Source organism: Orcinus orca, chromosome 5, assembly GCF_937001465.1.
Source record: "Orcinus orca chromosome 5, mOrcOrc1.1, whole genome shotgun sequence".
NCBI classification, from domain to species: Eukaryota; Metazoa; Chordata; class Mammalia; order Artiodactyla; family Delphinidae; genus Orcinus; species Orcinus orca.
The window spans coordinates 66,897,901-66,916,665 of NC_064563.1; the positions used below are offsets into that span (position 1 = coordinate 66,897,901).

Sequence of the window (18,765 nt, forward strand, 5' to 3'; positions counted from 1 at the left end):
TACTTTAACTGATAAACAACCTTTAATCTGATCACAGTCCTGATTTTTCTTTGCATGGTGTACTTTTGCCTATCCTTTTATTTTCCGTCTTTCCAGATCACTTTGTATTTGTTTCTTGTTTACTATATAGAGTTGGGTGTTTGCTTTTTGAGATTTCAGATTTTTGCTTTTTTTCATATTTCAATCTGAAAATCTTAGGTGAGTTAAGCCAAATATTTTTTGTTTTTATTTTTTTAAAAGAAAGCCTTTTTTACATGTACCTCTGATATTTACAATTGTGTATTTTATTCCAGTGACTACCTTTGTAATTATAGCATTATATGGTACCCTTGATCCTCTATTTTTTGGGGGCATTGGTCCTTTCTGTTATTAAATTTAGGATATTTTTCTTCCTTCTTTCTCCTCAACCCCTCCTCTAGTACCAGATTTTAATCATTATCTTTTATATTGTTAAAAATGCTTCTAGTTCTAAGTTTAATTGTGAGTTTTAAAGGATATCTTTTGACTACTAATTTACAGATGAAGCCACTTAATCTTTTCTCCCCCCGACCTTTTCTCTTTCTCCTCCCAATTTGTCTTCATATAAATCTTTTCCTCATTGTCAGAGGGTATCTGTTTGTTGTTTTACGCTTACTTTTGTAGTTAAATATAGTTCCTGCTGATCACCAGTGCTTTTGCTGTAGTTTTCACAGTCATTTCTTGGTTGCTGAAGCAGTTTCTTCAAGAAAGGCTAATGAGGGAATTCCCTGGCGGTCCAGTGGTTAGGACTCTGCGCTCTCACTGCCGAGGGGCTGAGTCCAATCCCTGGTCGGAGAACTAAGATTCCACAAGCCATGTGGTACGGCCAAGAAAAAAAAAAAAAGAAGAAAAGCTAATGAATCACCACCAATCTCATCAGTAAAGTCTACCCACTCTGAAGCTGTAAAGCTCACAGAAGTGGCTGTGTGATTTCCAAAATTCTAATTCTCAATTGAAAGCTTGGATTTTATCACTGGCAACAAATATGTTCATTTTTTCCCCTTGAAGTGACAGCTTTACTGTGTTCATTTCTGAAAAAATTTTTGTCAGATACTCAAATCTGAATACATACCTTTTTCTGTCCGTCGTGGTAATCCGTGATAGAAGTGGTTGGTTCAGCTCCCAACTCAAACAGTTGCACAGGTTCTTTTCCTTGAGACAGCTATAGCACTTTGCTGTGCAACAGAAGTGGCTTATTCCTATTTCTCGTTTCATCACACAGAATATTTTTTAAAATGTACTTAAAGGTTGAAATTTAATAAAATTAAAACCACTGCTTCATCAAGGACAGTCTTGAGTGAAAATGGCATTTTTCCCTTTCCTCTGAGGGCATGACTGTGAAGAATATGATGACTACTAGTATGGATTGGCGCCACTGCCTGGATTCGGGCTAAGGAGACAGCAGTTTTACTGACCCCTGCAGTTACACCATATTTGCAAAAGTAAACATGCTGAAAAGTAAAAATGAAATCTTAATATTTTTATGAAAATTAGTTTGACCTCACAAACCCCCTGAGTCTTGAAGACCTCCTGTGGCCTCTCATGAATCAGACTTTGAGAACAACTGATAGGATCTTAATTATGCTAAATGATTAGAAAAAGGCAAAGAAATATAATAGTTTTAAATAATATTTTCTCTTCATGGTAAAATTATGGAGGACATTTTATCTTAAAATATCTTTATGTAATTTTTTAAAATATAAATTTATTTATTTTTGGCTGTGTTGGGTCTTCATTGCTGTGCGCGGGCTTTCTCTAGTTGTGGCGAGCAGGGGCTATTCTTCTTTGCGGTGCATGGGCTTCTCATTGCGGTGGCTTCTCTTGTTGCGGAGCATGGGCTGTAGGCGTGTGAGCTTCAGTAGTTGTGGCACAAGGGCTTAGTTCCTCCGTGGCATGTGGGATCTTCCCGGACCAGGTCTCAAACCCGTGTCCCTTGCATTGGCAGGCGGATTCTTAACCACTGCGCCACTAGGGAAGCCCCTCTTTATGTAATTTTCAAATGTTCTTCTGTGAATTCATATTACTCTCATGAAGAAGAAAAGAATATCATGCTTCACATTCTTGACTGTAAAATGATAGGCTTCTAAATAGAAGGGGACAAAAGTTTAATAAAAGACATATCATTTTTTCTAAATATGGAGGATGTTTGGGCACGATTTGGCTGAAAGTAAACTAATATGGAGGAGGCTTAAAAAAAAGGGAAGGCTCATGAGAACAATATTTTTTGAGTTTGTTGAGTCTTCAAATTGTTGGTCTCTAGCTTTTATTTTATTTTATTATTTTTAAAAATATTTATGTATTTATTTGGCTGGGCCAGGTCTTAGTTGCAGCACGTGAGTGAGATCTTTAGTTGCGACGTGCCAGATCTGTTAGTTGCGGCCTGCGAACTCTTAGTTGCGGCATGTGGGATCTAGCTCCCTGACCAGGAGTTGAACCCGGGCCCTCTATGTTGGGAGTGTGGAGTCTTAGCCACTGGACCACCAGGGAAGTAAGTCCCTCTAGCTTTTATATTGAAAAACATTTTGGCTCTCCTTAAGTATCTTGAAAATACTGTTCTGTTACCGTCTCTCATGGAATGCCACTGTAGGATAATCTGAGGCTAGCCAGGTTTTTTTTTTCCCCTCTCTCAAAATTCATCTTTTTTTCCTGGCTACTTCTTAGTTTGGATAATCCAGTAACTGTACTGCATTGGGTCTCAGTATAATCATTCTAGGCCATTTTTCCCTGGAATAATATATATTCTATTAATATGTAGATTTAAGACTTTAAAAAAAATAATCTCAGGAAAGTTTTCTTGCATTAAGTCTTAAACTATTCATTCTGTTCTGTTGTTTTAGTTTTCTTTTATTCTTTATTATTATTATTTTTTTAACATCTTTATTGGAGTATAATTGCTTTACAGTTGTGTGTTATTTTCTGCTTTATAACAAAGTGAATCAGTTACCCATATACATATGTTCCCATATCTCTTCCCTCTTGCGTCTCCCTCCCTCCCACCCTCCCTATCTCACCCCTCTAGGTGGTCACAAAGCACCGAGCTGATCTCCCTGTGCCATGCGGCTGCTTCCCACTAGCTATCTATTTTACGTTTGGTAGTGTATATATGTCCATGCCACTCTCACTTTGTCACAGCTTACCCTTCCCCCTCCCCATATCCATTCTCTAGTAGGTCTGTGTCTTTATTCCTATCTTAGCCCTAGATTCTTCATGACCTTTTTTTTTTCCCTTAGATTCCATATATATGTGTTAGCATACGGTATTTGTTTTTCTCTTTCTGACTTACCACACTCCACATGACAGACTCTAGGTTCATCCATCTCACTACAAATATCTCAATTTCGTGTCTTTTTATGGCTGGGTAATATTCCATTGTATATTTGTGCCACATCTTCTTTATCCATTCATCTGATGATGGACACTTAGGTTGCTTCCATGTCCTGGCTATTGTAAATAGAGCTGCAATGAACATTTTGGTACATGACTCTTTTTGAATTATGGTTTGCTCAGGGTATATGCCCAGTAGTGGGATTGCTGGGTCGTATGGTAGTTCTATTTTTAGTTTTTTAAGGAACCTCCATACTGTTCTCCATAGTGGCTGTATCAATTTACATTCCCACCAACAGTGCAAGAGGGTTCCCTTTTCTCCACACCCTCTCCAGCACTTACTGTTTGCAGATTTTCTGATGATGGCCATTCTGACAGGTGTGAGGTGATACCTCAATGTAGTTTTAATTTGCATTTCTCTAATGATTAGTGATGTTGAGCATTCTTTAATGTGTTTGTTGGCAATCTCTATATCTTCTTTGGAGAAATCTCTATTAAGGCCTTCTGCCCACTTTTGGATTCGGTTGTTTGTTTTTTTGATATTGAGCTGCATGAGCTGCTTGTAAATCCTGGAGATTAATCCTTTGGCAGTTGCTTCATTTGCAAATATTGTCTCCCATTCTGAGGGTTGTCTTTTTGTCTTGTTTATGGTTTCCTTTGCTGTGCAAAAGCTTTGAAGTTTCATTAGGTCCCATTTGTTTGTTTTTATTACCATGTGTCTAGGAGGTGGGTCAAAAAGGATCTTGCTGTGATTTATGTCATACAGTATTCTGCCTATGTTTTCCTCTAAGAGTTTGATAGTGTCTGGCCTTACATTTAGATCTTTAATCCATTTTGAGTTTATTTTTGTGTATGGTATTAGGGAGTGTTCTAATTTCATACTTTTACATGTACCTGTCCAGTTTTCCCAGCACCACTTATTGAAGAGGCTGCCTTTTCTCCACTATATATTCTTGCCTCCTTTATCAAAGTTAAGGTGACCATATGTGTGTGGGTTTATCTCTGGGCTTTCTATTCTGTTCCATTGATCTATCTTTCTGTTTTTGTGCCAGTACCATACTGTCTTGATTACTGTAGCTTCATAGTATAGTCTGAAGTCAGGGAGCCTGATTCCTCCAGCTCCATTTTTCGTTCTCAAGATTGCTTTGGCTATTCGGGGTCTTTTGTGTTTCCATACAAATTGTGAAATTTTTTGTTCTAGTTCTGTGAAAAACGCCAGTGGTAGTTTGATAAGGATTGCATTGAATCTGTAGATTGCTTTGGGTAGTAGAGTCATTTTCACAATGTTGATTCTTCCAATCCAAGAACATGGTATATCTCTCCATCTATTTGTATCATCTTTCGTTTCTTTCATCAGTGTCTTATAATTTTCTGCATACAGGTCTTTTGTCTCCTTAGGTAGGTTTATTCCTAGATATTTTATTCTTTATGTTGCAATGGTAAATGGGAGTGTTTTCTTAATTTCACTTTCAGATTATTCATCATTAGTGTATAGGAATGCCAGAGATTTCTGTGCATTAATTTTGTATCCTGTTACTTTACCAAATGCATTGATTAGCTCTAGTAGTTCTCTGGTAGCATCTTTAGGATTCACTATGTAGAGTATCATGTCATCTGCAAACAGTGACAGCTTTACTTCTTCTTTTCCGATTTGGATTCCTTTTATTTCTTTTTCTTCTCTGATTGCTGGGGCTAAAACTTCCAAAACTGTTGAATAAGAGTGGAGAGAGTGGGCAACCTTGTCTTGTTCCTGATCTTAGTGGAAATGGTTTCAGTTTTTCACCATTGAGGACGATGTTGGCTGTGGGATTGTCATATATGGCCTTTATTATGTTGAGGAAAGTTCCCTCTATGCATACTTTCTGGAGGGTTTTTATCATAAATGGGTGTTGAATTTTGTTGAAAGCTTCCTCTGCATCTACTGAGATGATCATATGGTTTTTCTCCTTCAGTTTGTTAATATGGTGTATCACGTTGATTGATTTGCATATATTGAAGAATCCTTGCATTCCTGGAATAAACCCCACTTGATCATGGTGTATGATCCTTTTAATGTGCTGTTGGATTCTGTTTGCTAGTATTTTGTTGAGGATTTTTGCATCTATGTTTATCAGTGATATTGGCCTGTAGTTTTCTTTCTTTGTGACATCCTTGTCTTGTTTTGGTATCAGGGTGATGGTGGCCTCATAGAATGAGTTTGGGAGTGTTCCTCCCTCTGCTATATTTTGGAAGAATTGGAGAAGGTTAGGTGTTAGCTCTTCTCTAAATGTTTGATAGAATTCGCCTGTGAAGCCATCTGGTCCTGGGCTTTTGTTTGTTGGAAGATTTTTAATCACAGTTTCAATTTCAGTGCTTGTGATTGGTCTGTTCATATTTTCTGTTTCTTCCTGGTTCAGTCTCAGCAGGTTGTGCATTTCTAAGAATTTGTCCATTTCTTCCAGGTTGTCCATTTTATTGGCATAGAGTTGCTTGTAGTAATCTCTCATGATCCTTTATGTTTCTGCAGTGTCAGTTGTTACTTCTCCTTTTTCATTTCTAATTCTATTGATTTTAGACTTCTCCCTTTTTTTCTTGATGAGTCTGGCTAATGGTTTATCAATTTTGCTTATCTTCTCAAAGAACCAGCTTTTAGTTTTATTGACCTTTGCTATCGTTTCCTTCATTTCTTTTTCATTTATTTCTAATCTGATCTTTATGATTTCTTTCCTTCTGCTAACTTTGGGGGTTTTTGTTCTTTTTTCTCTAACTGCTTTAGGTGCAAGGTTAGGTTGTTTATTTGAGATGTTTCCTATTTCTTAAGGTAGGATTGTATTCCTGTAAACTTCCCTCTTAGAACTGATTTTGCTGCAACCCATAGGTTTTGGGTCATCGTGTCTCTATTGTCATTTGTTTCTAGGTATCTTTTGACTTCCTCTTTGATTTCTTCAGTGATCACTTGGTTATTAAGTAGTGTATTGTTTAGCCTCCATGTGTTTGTATTTTTTACAGATCTTTTCCTGTAATTGATATCTAGTCTCATAGCATTGTGGTCAGAAAAGATACTTAATATGATTTCAGTTTTCTTAAATTTACCAAGGCTTGATTTGTGACCCAAGATACGATCTATCCTGGAGAATGTTCCATGAGCACTTGAGAAAAATGTGTATTCTGTTGTTTTTGGATGGAATGTCCTATAAATATCAATTATGTCCATCTTGTTTAATGTATCATTTAAAGCTTGTGTTTTCTTATTTATTTTCATTTTGGATGATCTGTCCACTGGTGAAAGTGGGGTGTTAATTCCCCTAGTATGAATGTGTTACTGCTGATTACCCCTTTTATGCCTGTTAGTATTTGCCTTATGTATTGAGGTGCTCCTCTGTTGGGTGCATAAATATTTACAATTGTTATATCTTCTTCTTGGATCGATCCCTTGATCATTATGTCCTTCTTTGTCTCTTGTAATAGTCTTTATTTTAAAGTCTATTTTATCTGATATGAGTATTGCTACTCCAGCTTTCTTTTGATTTCCATTTGCATGGAATATCTTTTTCCATCCCCTCACTTTCAGTCTGTATGTGTCTCTAGGTCTGAAGTGGGTCTCTTGTAGACAGCATATATACGGGTCTTGTTTTTGTATCCATTCAGCCAGTCTGTGTCTTTTGGTGGGAGCATTTAATCCATTTACATTTAAGGTAATTATCGATATGTATTTTCCTCTTTCCATTTTCTTAATTGTTTGAGTTTGTTATTGTAGGTCTTTTCCTTTCTTGTGTTTCTTGCCTACAGAAGTTCCTTTAGCATTTGTTGTAAAGCTAGTTTGGTGGTGCTGAACTCTCTCAGCTTTTGCTTGTCTGTAAAGGTTTTAATTTCTCCATCAAATCTGAATGAGATCCTTGTTGGGTAGAGTAGTCTTGGTTGTAGGTTTTTCTCCTTCATCACTTTAAATATGTCCTGCCAGTTCCTTCTGGCTTGCAGAGTTTCTGCTGAAAGATCAGCTGTTAACCTTATGGGGATTCCCTTGTGTATTATTTGTTGTTTTTCCCTTGCTGCTTTAAATATGTTTTCTGTATTTAATTTTTGATAGTTTGATTAATATGTGTCTTGGCATGTTTCTCCTTGAATTTATCCTGTTTGGGACTCTCTGTGATTCCTGGACTTGATTAACTATTTCCTGTCCCATATTAGGGAAGTTTTCAACTATAATCTCTTCAAATATTTTCTCAGTGCCTTTGTTTTTGTCTTCTCCTTCTGGGATCCCTATAATTTGAATGTTGGAGCATTTAATGTTTTACCAGAGGTCTCTGAGACTGTCCTCAATTCTTTTCATTCGTTTTTCTTTATTCTGCTCTGCAGTAGTTATTTCCACTATTTTATCTTCCAGGTCAGTTATCCGTTCTTCTGCCTCAGTTATTCTGCTATTGATCCCTTCTAGAGTATTTTTAATTCTGTTTATTGTGTTTTTCATCATTGCTTGTTTCCTCTTCATTTCTTCTAGGTCCTTGTTAAATGTTTCTTGCATTTTGTCTATTCTATTTCCAAGATTTTGGATCATCTTTCCTATCATTATTCTGAATACTTTTTCAGGTAGACTGCCTATTTCCTCTTCATTTGTTAGGTCTGGTGGGTTTTTACCTTGCTCCTTCATCTGCTGTGTGCTTTTCTGTCTTCTCATTTTGCTTATCTTACTGTGTTTGGGGTCTTCTTTTCGCAGGCTGCAGGTTCGTAGTTCCCGTTGTTTTTGGTGTCTGTCCCCAGTGGCTAAGGTTGGTTCAGTGGGTTGTGTAGGCTTCCTGGTGGAGGGGACTAGTGCCTGTGTTCTGGTGGATGAGGCTGGATCTTGTCTTTCTGGTGGGCAGGTCCTCGTCTGGTGGTGTGTTTTGGGGTGTCTGTGGCCTTATTATGATTTTAGGCAACCTCTCTGCTAATGGGTGGGGTTGTGTTCCTGTTTTGCTAGTTGTTTGGCATAGGGTGTCCAGCACTGTAGCTTGCTGGTCGTTGAGTGAAGCTGGGTGATAGTGTTGAGATGGAGATCTCTGGGAGATTTTTGCCATTTGATATTATGTGGAGCTGGGAGGTCTCTTGTTGACCAGTGTCCTGAAGTTGGCTCTCCCACCTCAGAGGTACAGCACTGACTCCTGGTTGGAGCACCAAGAACCTTTCATCCACACGGCTCAGAATAAAAGGGAGAAAAAATAGAAAGAAAAAAAAGAAAGAAAGAGGATAAAATAAAGTAAGATAAAATAACATAAAGTTATTAAAATAAAAATAAGTATTAAGAAAAAAATTTTTTTAAGTAAAAAAAAAAAAAAAACAAAAACGGACGGACAGAACCCTAGGACAAATGGTGAAAGCAAAGTTATACAGACAAAATCTCACACAGAAGTGTACACATACACAGTCACAGAAAGAGGAAAAGGGGAAAAAATAATATATCTTGCTCCGGAAGTCCACCTCCTCAATTTGGGATGATTCGTTGTCTATTCAGGTATTTCACAGATGCAGGATACATCAAGTTGATTGTGGAGATTGAATCCGCTGCTCCTGAGGCTGCTGGGAGAAATTACCCTTTCTCTTCTTTGTTGGCACAGCTCCTGGGGTTCAGCTTTGGATTTGGCCCCGCCTCTGTGTGTAGAACAGAGGGCGTCTGTTCTTCGCTCAGACAGGACGGGGTTAAAGGAGCCGCTGATTCGGGGGCTCAGGCTCACTCAGGCCTGCGGGGAGGGAGGAGTAGGGATGTGGGGAGAGCCTGCGGCGGCAGAGGCCAGCGTGACGTTGCACCAGCGTGAGGCGCACCGTGTGTTCTCCCAGGGAAGTTGTCCCTGCCTCATGGGACCCTGGCAGTGGCGGACTGCACAGGCTCCCGGGAGTGGAGGTGTGGATAGTGACCTGCGCTTGCACACAGGCTTCTTTGAAGCGGCAGCAGTAGCGTTAACGTCTCATGCCCGTCTCTGGGGTCCGCGCTTTTAGCCGCAGCCCGCACCCGTCTCTGGAGCTCCTTTAAGCAGCGCTCTGAATCCCCTCTCCTCGCGCACCAGGAAACAAAGAGGGAAGAAAACGTCTCTTGCCTCTTCAGCAGGTCCAGACTTTTCCCCGGACTCCCTCCCTGCTAGCCGTGGTGCACTAACCCCTTCAGGCTGTGTTCATGCTGCCTGTCCTCTCCCTGCGATCCGACCGAAGCCCCGAGCCTCAGCTCCCAGCTCCCGCCCGCCCTGGCGGGTGAGCAGTCAAGCCTCTCGGGCTGGTGAGTGCCGGTCGGCACGGATCCTCTGTGCGGAAATCTCTCCGCTTTGCCCTCCGCACCCCGGTGGCTGTGCTCTCCTCCGTGGCTCTGAAGCTTACCCCCTCTGCCACCCGCAGTCTCTGCCCACGAAGGGGCTTTCTAGTGTGTGGAAACCTTTCCTCCTTCACAGCTCCCTCCCACTGGCGCAGGTCCCGTCCCTATTCTTTTGCCTCTGTTTTTTCTTTTTTCTTTTGCCCTACCCAGGTACGTGGGGAGTTTCTTGCCTTTTGGGAGGTCTGAGGTCTTCTGCCAGTGTTCAGTGGGTGTTCTGTAGGAGTTGTTCCTCGTGTAGATGTATTTCTGATGTATCTGTGGGGAGGAAGGTGATCTCTGCGTTTTATTCTTCCGCCATCTTCCTAAACTCCCTGTTTTAGTTTTCTTATTCAGGGATTCTAATTACACATACATTGATGCTTTCTCTTTCTCTTCCTCCCCCTTTCCTCCCTCTTTCCCTCTCAGCTTTCTCCCCCCAATTCTCTGCAAGCTGCATATCACCCATTACTGTGCTTACGATCTAATGAGGAAGATAAAACACCATCTTTCTAAAGATCCCAGTGATATCCTAATTTATAAATAAAATAAAACTTTCATATCTTATTCATTCTCAATGCTGTATTAAACAGTGATGATCACTCCTTCCTTTTTAAAATTCTGTATCCTGTAGATATCTATGATTGTGTGGTCTTCTGATTTTTAAACCTTTGTGACTGTTCCTGAGTTGGATTTTGTTTCCATCCTCTGACCATATCATAAATATTGGTCTTCCTCAAGATGTGATCCACTGTTCACTGATTTTTATCTTTATTATCCCTGGACAGTTTTATTCATATACAATATTTCCTTTCATGACTTAGAAGTGTGTAATTCTAACCCAGATGTTTCAGATTACTATATCTAGTTTCTTACTCTTCAGTATCGAAGTAAAGATGTTCCTCAGAGCTATGACAGCCCAAACTATGTTTAGCTTCTTCCTTCTAACACCTCCTCCCATATTCCTTATTTCATTTCATGAAATCTTCATCCAGCCATCACTCAAACTAGAAATTTAGGAGTTTCTTAGACTCCTGCCTATGCCTTCCAACTCATAACCAATCTGTCACCAACCTCTACAGTTTTACTTTATAAACAGTGCTTGATTCTATCTGCTGTTTTTTATGCCTACTCGCACTACCCTAGTTTGGTCTCCTGTTTCCATCTTGGACTACTATACTAGCCACCTATCTTCAGTCTTGGTTTTCCAGGTCCTCCCATCATAGAATCAACAGAGTGATTTGTCTACATGTATTAATCTGATGGTTACACTCTCCATTATCCCTATAGTATATCCTTAGTACTTACTGCTAGGATAGGCACTTAATTCCTTATTTTATGCCTTTAATAATTCTACATATACTTTAATAATTTCTCCCTGATAATTATAATATTTGAAGTTTTCGGGGTCTCCCCTGCTGTTTGTAGTTTCTGCTGACATTAACTTATGGTATGTTATTTCATGAGGTGCTTTAAACTTTTTTATTTTGGGCACATCTTTTGGGGGCTTTATCAGGAGGTCTTATTTTGCCTGTTAAGCAAAGCACTGTTAAGCACTGTTAACTGTTAAACACTGTTTCTGGAATTTTTTTCTTTCAAGTGCTCCAGGAGTATCCTTTTTTAAGGATCACCTTTTGTGTTAATTTCTTGGCCTGATTATTCCCATACTAAGGAGATAGTGTAAATTCAAATCCCAAATCCACCTGTGGGCAGCATCTTGATTATAGATTCTTGGAGAGTGCAGATTTATCCCCACTGAGTCCAGGCAGAGACAGACAACCTTTCTTGTTAGCTTCCTATGCATATAGGCAGGTTTTTTTGTTTTTTGTTTTTTCTAATTGCCTTTCACTAAGGAGACACCTTTCAAGAATCCTGTTTTTAGGAGGATCTTTGCTTTACTTCCGTATGTTGCAAGAATTAAGGCCTCAGTTTGTTTCTGGCATTAAAACCCAAGCTCTTATATGAACAACAAATTTATAGGACAGTCTCAGTGATGGCTCAGGGCTTATTGCTTTAGTTTGCAGTTCCTTTTTCAATTTTAAACCCTGGGTATTGCCCCTAGTTTTTGGGGAGCTCAGCTGTGTATTTTAAAGAGTGTTTGTTAAATTTCCTCAGTATTTCTAGGTTTTTTCTCTGCAGATTATTTGTCCCTCTATATGTATTCTCATTCAGGGTTGAGACTTTTCAAATCTATGGTTTTAGTTCCTGTTTTTGAAGTACCTAAGTAAGATTATAAATGTCGTCATGAGGAATATTGATAAATAAAGGAAGCAGGATGGATGGGCAGGGTTAGCCTTTTAGGATTATAGGTCCTTCTGCTTACTTCTCTCTCAGATAATAGTGGTTCCTCAGGTTTTGTTCTTTTTGTCAAAGAAGTGTTAGCATGTGGTATTCTCTTTCACATAATGTCTTCTCCCTCCTGATGGGATATTCTTTTGCCCAGAACCTAAGCCTTCCAGGATTTTTAAAAGGAAACCATTGCTCTTCAGCTAGCAGAAAATGAAAGAGTACTGCTGAAATCTAATGCTTGGGTACTTGACAAGTTCTAGTCATAATAAGCTACTGCTGCTCCCTCAAAGTGTTTCTCTTGAAAAAGGCCAAAATTATGGGTTGCCATTCGTTTGATATGAGTCTATACATGATGAATCTAAAACAGTCAAAATGTTATGAAACTGAGAAATTAATCAACCTTAAAATAGCTGGTTTGGAGGATTGTGACAAAATATGGACAACCTTAATCACTTGAGCCACCAATGGGACCAACTATATTATATTATCAATTTGATATATTTTCTTTACAAAGTTGTGAGATAAATACATATTTTTCACGTAATGTTTCTTATAATGTTGTAAACTCTTTATAAACTTGTAATATCTACATAATATTTAAATAGCAAATTTACTTAACTGTTTTCCCATGTTGTATATTTAATTTCAATGTCTTCCTCCCTTCCCCCTCCTTCTCCTCTTTCTTCTATTATAGAGCTGCAGTGAATACCTTAATGCATTAAATTTTTTTTCTTACTAAATGTATTTAGGATAAATTTCCAGATAGAATTACTGGGTAAAAGTGTTTTCACATTTTTAAGGCTTTTGACACAGAGTGCCAAATTGCTTACCAAAAGTATGGTACAAAGTTATATTCTCCCTACAATCTAACAGTATCTGAAGCAGACTACTTTCATTATGTGTTGTGTCTAACCAGGGGGCCATTGGACAGAGATGTGGTGCTGATGCTTTCTTTACGGTTTCTCTACAGGATATGGTGCCCATCATAGTTGATTACTGCCTTCTGCTGCAGCGAAAGTGAGTATACATTGCCTGTCAGGTTCAATTATTTTGAGTCCAAGTTGCCTCTTGCTTATATTATAGCAATAATTTACTACTATGAATTCTATGAATTTGACTCAGTAGGTTATTTTAAAAAATGAATTTACAGAAATTTGATTCTTTAAGAATTTTCAGTCCATTTACCTAATAAAATTAACTTGTCCAATATAGATTTATCATCTGTGTATTTATGTGGCAGGATAGTGGAGGTGAAGAGCATAGCAAAAGAGCAATACTTAATCACTTAAAGATCTTAAAAGTGTATGATTCATGCATTATATATATATGCTCTTTTATGAACCATCACTAAAACACAGTATTTCATACCACTCAAAAAAGGAAAGATTTATTGTGCTTCTTTTTTAAGAGCCTCTTCATTTAAAGGAAATCACTGTAAATAAACTCTTGATTAGGGTCTGTTCATTTAAATAGTAACTACATAAATTAACCAACCTGTGCTAGTTCATAATTTTTCACACTTACAATAATAGTTAGCTTCCTACATGCCAGGTATTGTTCTAAGCACTTTAATTTATCTATTTTTTATAACAACTTATTTAATTTTTATAACAGTGAGGTAGGTATTATTGTTGTCTTCATTTTGCATAGGAGGTTCAAGAGGCAGTATGCGATGAAGTAACTTGCCAAAACTTGCTCACACTTTTTTTGAGGAGCAAAGGTGGGATTCTAATGCAGGCAGCCTAGCTCTTGGGTTCTTGCTCGTAACTACCAGATCGTATCGCTTTTTCAGTGGTGAACAGCTGTGAGGATCCAGTGCAGATACTCCCCAAACCCTCTACAACACTGTCTTGACTCCTGAATTTATGTCTATTCAGGTTGCCTAAATCATATAAGGTTGGATCATACTTAGAAAGTATCAGTGAAGGTTATCAAGAGGGCAATTATTTGCTATGTCAGACCTTCAATTAAATCACAAAGAGCTCTAGCTTCTGTTTACTTAGGGCTCAGATGCATTCCAGTGTTTTAGCTATAGTGTTACATGTAATTATCCAGTGAAATATGTTGTCTTCATGGTTGGGATGTTGTTGAAAACATGGTTTTATGTTACACATTGTCTTCTTTTTTTTTTTTTTTTTTTTTTTTTTTTGAGGTACGCGGACCTCTCACTGTTGTTGCCTCTCCTGTTGCGGAGCACAGGCTCCGGATGCGCAGGCTCAGTGGCCATGGCTCACAGGCCCAGCCGCTCCGCGGCATGTGGGATCTTCCCGGACCGGGGCACGAACCCATGTCCCCTGCATCACCAGGTGGACTCTCAACCACTGCGCCACCAGGGAAGCCCCAACATTGTCTTCTTTATGAGGGCCCAAGGAAGAAATTTCTCTCAGGTGTTAGTACCAGAAATACTTTTGCATCTTCTGAACAGCTAACTCACTTTTAGCTGATGAACAGGGAATTGTAAAGCTAATTATTGTTTCCTGGAGAGCTAAGAGCCATGATATACTAACCTCACCCTAGTTCTTAACTTAGTTTTCTCTTCAGCTCATGTTTTACACTTACACTTCCTTGTTATTTGTCTTATATTTTTTAAAGCAGCCTCAATAGTTTATGGATCAGTTTTACATATTTTATTTCATTTAATCCTCATAATTACAGTGTAAGAGAGGTAAAGTTAAGGAAATTGAGATGTAGCGATATTTCTAATACTAATAAATGCTGGGACCAACGTAAATCTTCAAGTTGAGATAATATAAATGAGATAAAATAAAATATCTAAGAGATTAAATTTTGTTTAGAGTAAGAAAGCATATCTTTATAAAACAGATTATTTCTACCTAAATGGTACCTGGCACAGAGTAGCCTGATGGTTGAATTAATGAAGTAATTCTGCCTCTTGGTTTGCAGGGTGACTTGTGATCATTAACTTGAAATCTTGAATACTCTCACAGTGAGAGAATGTTGAAATGACCTGAGCAGTTGTAAGATGGATTATATAGGGAAAAAGAAAAAAAAAAGGGGTTTTTTCTTTCAGAAATATTTTATGTTATTCTCCAAAATGTTAATGTTCCAGGGATAAGTTTTTCTTTTCTTATATGACTTGAAAAGGAAATATTTCCAACTTTATTTAATCTATTGACTGGCTGAGAATGAAGTAATTTCTTTATTAAATCAGAGCATCCAACATAGAAGACAAGATGTAGTCTAGATTATCACCAAATTAGAATCTATTTATTATTTCTTCATTTTTATCAGTTTCTTTCTTTCCTTTAATTTTTCCTGACTCCTTAGCATGTTTTTTTCTGGGCTGTGTCTGAAATGAGTACAGTATTTGTTTTGGAGGTCTCAGAAATACCAGCAGTCATAGTATATCCCTGACTGCCAAGGGGAAGGGAGATCTCAAGGATCCTTTTCTGAGCTCTTCTTGGTCCTTTTCTCCTTCCTTCATCCAGTCATACACACGTACTCCTAGATCCAGGATTGGATATTTTTCCTGGACCATAGTGCAAATAGTATGGCTTCCTTCTCTCTTGACTGTTTCTGAAGGCTGAAGACCAGATTGTACTAGATCCTGCTTCTGCTTAGGAGAAGTTCCAACATGTGTGTTCTTACTCTCTTTCCCCTCCTGGTCTCTTTCCCCACTTTTTCTACTCTCTGGGTTCCAGTAGGGGCAGAAGGGACAGGGTAGTGTCCTCAGCAGTATAAGAAAGTTTGAGGCTGTGGAACTAGGCATTGGGTCACATGTTCCCTTTTGTGTTCTAGATTCTGTGCTCTTGTGCTTGCTTACTTCTCATCATACTGGCTTTTCTTTTTCATCATAATGTTAAGATTCTATATATGGGCCTGAGCTTATGAGTAAAGAAGTCAAATAGGCCATTTGATCAACTTTGATTCTTTGTGTCTAGGTCATCTTTCAATTTCCTTCCATTGCAAACGTGCAATGATTAAAGATTTATTAGATATAAAAATTCTGTGTTTCTTAAATACTAGAAGGTGGTAAATTTATTAATTTATATTATAATTTAATAATTTGAAGATGCAGATTGTAATCTCTAAACCCATACTTAGTATATAATAGTAAAAACATATATAACTAACAAGGTAATAAATGGTGTCATGATTAAAAATACAATTTAAAAAAGTCAAAAGGAGCAAAAGGAATTAAGAATAGTTAAGACAAGGAGAAAAAATAAATGATAAATTTAAAAATATATCAGTAATTACATTAAATAGCAAACAACTAAAACAAACAAACAAAACATAATCTAGTACTCAGCCAATTTCAAGTAACTTCTTCCACTTCTAGGGTGGTCACTTAGACACTCAATACTGGCCTCCAGATACCTTTTATATTAATATTTTCTGATTGAGTACATTGGTTTTATAGTCAGTCGTCTTATTTTCGTATATTATACTGTCTCTTATGAGGGTTAAATTATAAACACAGTACATACTCTGAAATTAATTTTAACTCAATACCACAACCATTATTATACTATGATCACTGTTACCTCTGTATCATAAGTTATAGAATTTCATACCCAGCAGTAATATTATATTACTAGGATATATATGTATTTCTATTCATATGTAAGAATTCTTTTATAATGTAAAATCCTTTTTACTGCGGCAGGAACCACACTGCTTTTTCTCTGTAGGGCATACTGATCAGTGTGTAATGGACATCTTTTTTGGTTAAAATTTGGCTTTATTATCTTTCTGTGAATCTTTTAAAATCAGAAATGATAGGAAATTCTGTTTCTGAAGATCTACCTTTATTTTCATAATTTGGTCTCTGCTCACACAATTTCATTTCAATTTGATAGTGCATATATATTTTTTCAGTACTAGAAAAAGATATAAAATATCTCAAGGGTTTTTGTAGGATATTTAATGATTTGTCATTTTGCTTATACAACAGTAGCCATAATTTCAGTTTATTTTGAAAATAGGTCCAGAGTTTACTTGAACTATAATCATAATTTTGAACATTGTTTAAAAATAAGTGCTTAAATGCTATGTTATTATGTGTGAATTGTATCTCAAAGCCATTATAAAACAAAATAGGTGCTGTATGTAGATGATCTTGACCACTTCAAGCTTATATCACTGTAAGCAGATATCCAAAAAGAAGGCATTATTCAGATAACTTGAATTATATATAAAATCTGAACCAAAAATATTTCTCTTAAATCTAAAGTGAGCCTGAAGTGGCCTTTTGATAGCCAGAGTATTTGTTTAACCTTGTTCAACATCAGGATTATTATTTGTGAAACAGAAAGATTTTAATTATCAGCCATGGTTGAGGAACTTAATGTTTTGAGTTTTCTCATCATTTTCTTGGTAACTGCAAGTTAAAATTCTAAACATCAAAGCTAGGTGAAAAATGGGGCCATGCCTTTTTATTTTATCTAACTGCTATGTTGAGATATAATTCACGTACCATAAAATTCACCATTTTAAAGAGTATGGTAGTTTTCAGTATATTCACAGAGTTTAATTAAGCCATGTCTTTTTAAAGGAAATATTTACAAACTGATACTTGTATCAGGAAACAGAGCATTTTGAACATAATTTCTTGAAGATCATTTGAACTTTTTTTTTTGAGCAGTGAAATAACTTTCATTTTGCACACAATTCAGCATCTGTGATAGTAGCCAGACATGTAACAGGTTCTCAATAAATTTTAATTAAATAAGTGAAATTTGGTAAAAAAAAAAAAAAAAAAGTGGATTGTCTGTAAAGGTCATATTTTCCAGGTCATATGGAGCCCTTTTTTTTTTTTTAACTTTTTATTTTATATTGGAGTTCAGGTGATTAAAAATGTTGTGTTAGTTTCAGGTGTATTTACATCTTTTCATATGTATTTACATGTATCTATTCTTTTGAACTTTGTTTTTAATTTTATAAATAAAGAGGCCAGCCGAAATCAACTTTGGATTTATTAAATCTCACTTATATGTAGTGGGGGGTTGTTTATTTGGTTCTGGTTTTATATTTAGTGTACAGGCAAGTGTTAGGATTGATGCTCTTGCTCCCTTCAGACAGTCTCTGAATTTGTAATTATCTCATAATCAAAGCTGAGTTCTTCACATTTTATAAGTAAATTTGGTCATTTTTTCTGTCAATTTGAAGTTATGTATGATAAACTCCAAATAATGTCTTTAATATGAGTATTAATATAAGGTGAAGTTATGTAGAAGACCTTTTTGTTGGCCCTCTGTTATTCAGAATGGATTTTTCTATTATACTGGTTATAAGGAGGCTAAGCTTGAAGCGATAAACATCAGTTTTGACATTAGCCGTTCCAGGAAACAAAGTCAGCACCCTGGAGTATAATGCCTAAGTACAGAAAGAAACACAAGAGCCAAAACCTTTTTTTTTTGTATGTACTTTTCTTTTTCCCTCCTTCTCTGTTGATCTAATAAATATTTTCCCAGAATGGTGAGAACATGTCTTAAAATTTTGTTTTAGTTTTATTTTAAGGTAGAGGTGCAGATAGGAGTTGCTGAGTTATATTTTTCTTGCTTCTTTATTATAGCCTCTTACTGGTTAAGAAAGAAGCATATAGTTTTGCCATTAATCTTACCCGCATTGCATGCTGTAGTTTGTCACAGGAGTGCCTTGTTTGTCAACTTTTATGCTTTCTTTACTGAATTTGTAGCTCTTTAGTTTTCCTCTCCAGGGCTTTTTGTGCTGAAGTGAAATATATAATTATCTTTCCTAGCATGTTGTTTTTAACAACACATTACAGGGTGCAAGGGCTAGCAAATATGACATTTTCTTTAAGTTCATAAGAGTTACTTTGTTACTCTTATTTTATCTTTCTTACAGTAAGGCTTCAT

The 18,765-nt window shown here is 37.0% G+C and overlaps 1 protein-coding gene and 1 long non-coding RNA gene across 4 annotated transcripts in view; one reads left to right on the plus strand and one right to left on the minus strand.

Annotated features, from left to right (window-relative positions):
- The window catches only part of VPS8 (VPS8 subunit of CORVET complex), a 300,406-nt gene that overhangs the window by 91,395 nt on the left and 190,246 nt on the right, over positions 1–18,765 (plus strand). For all 3 annotated transcript variants that reach the window (XM_049709893.1, XM_049709894.1, XM_033403195.2), the window contains exon 21: positions 12,894–12,940. In XM_049709893.1, the coding sequence (XP_049565850.1) occupies positions 12,894–12,940 (47 nt within the window). The remainder of the gene's footprint in view (positions 1–12,893; positions 12,941–18,765) is intronic.
- LOC125964429 (uncharacterized) overlaps positions 1–18,765 on the minus strand; it is a 190,432-nt gene that overhangs the window by 24,014 nt on the left and 147,653 nt on the right. The gene's annotated exons all lie outside the window — the stretch shown is intronic.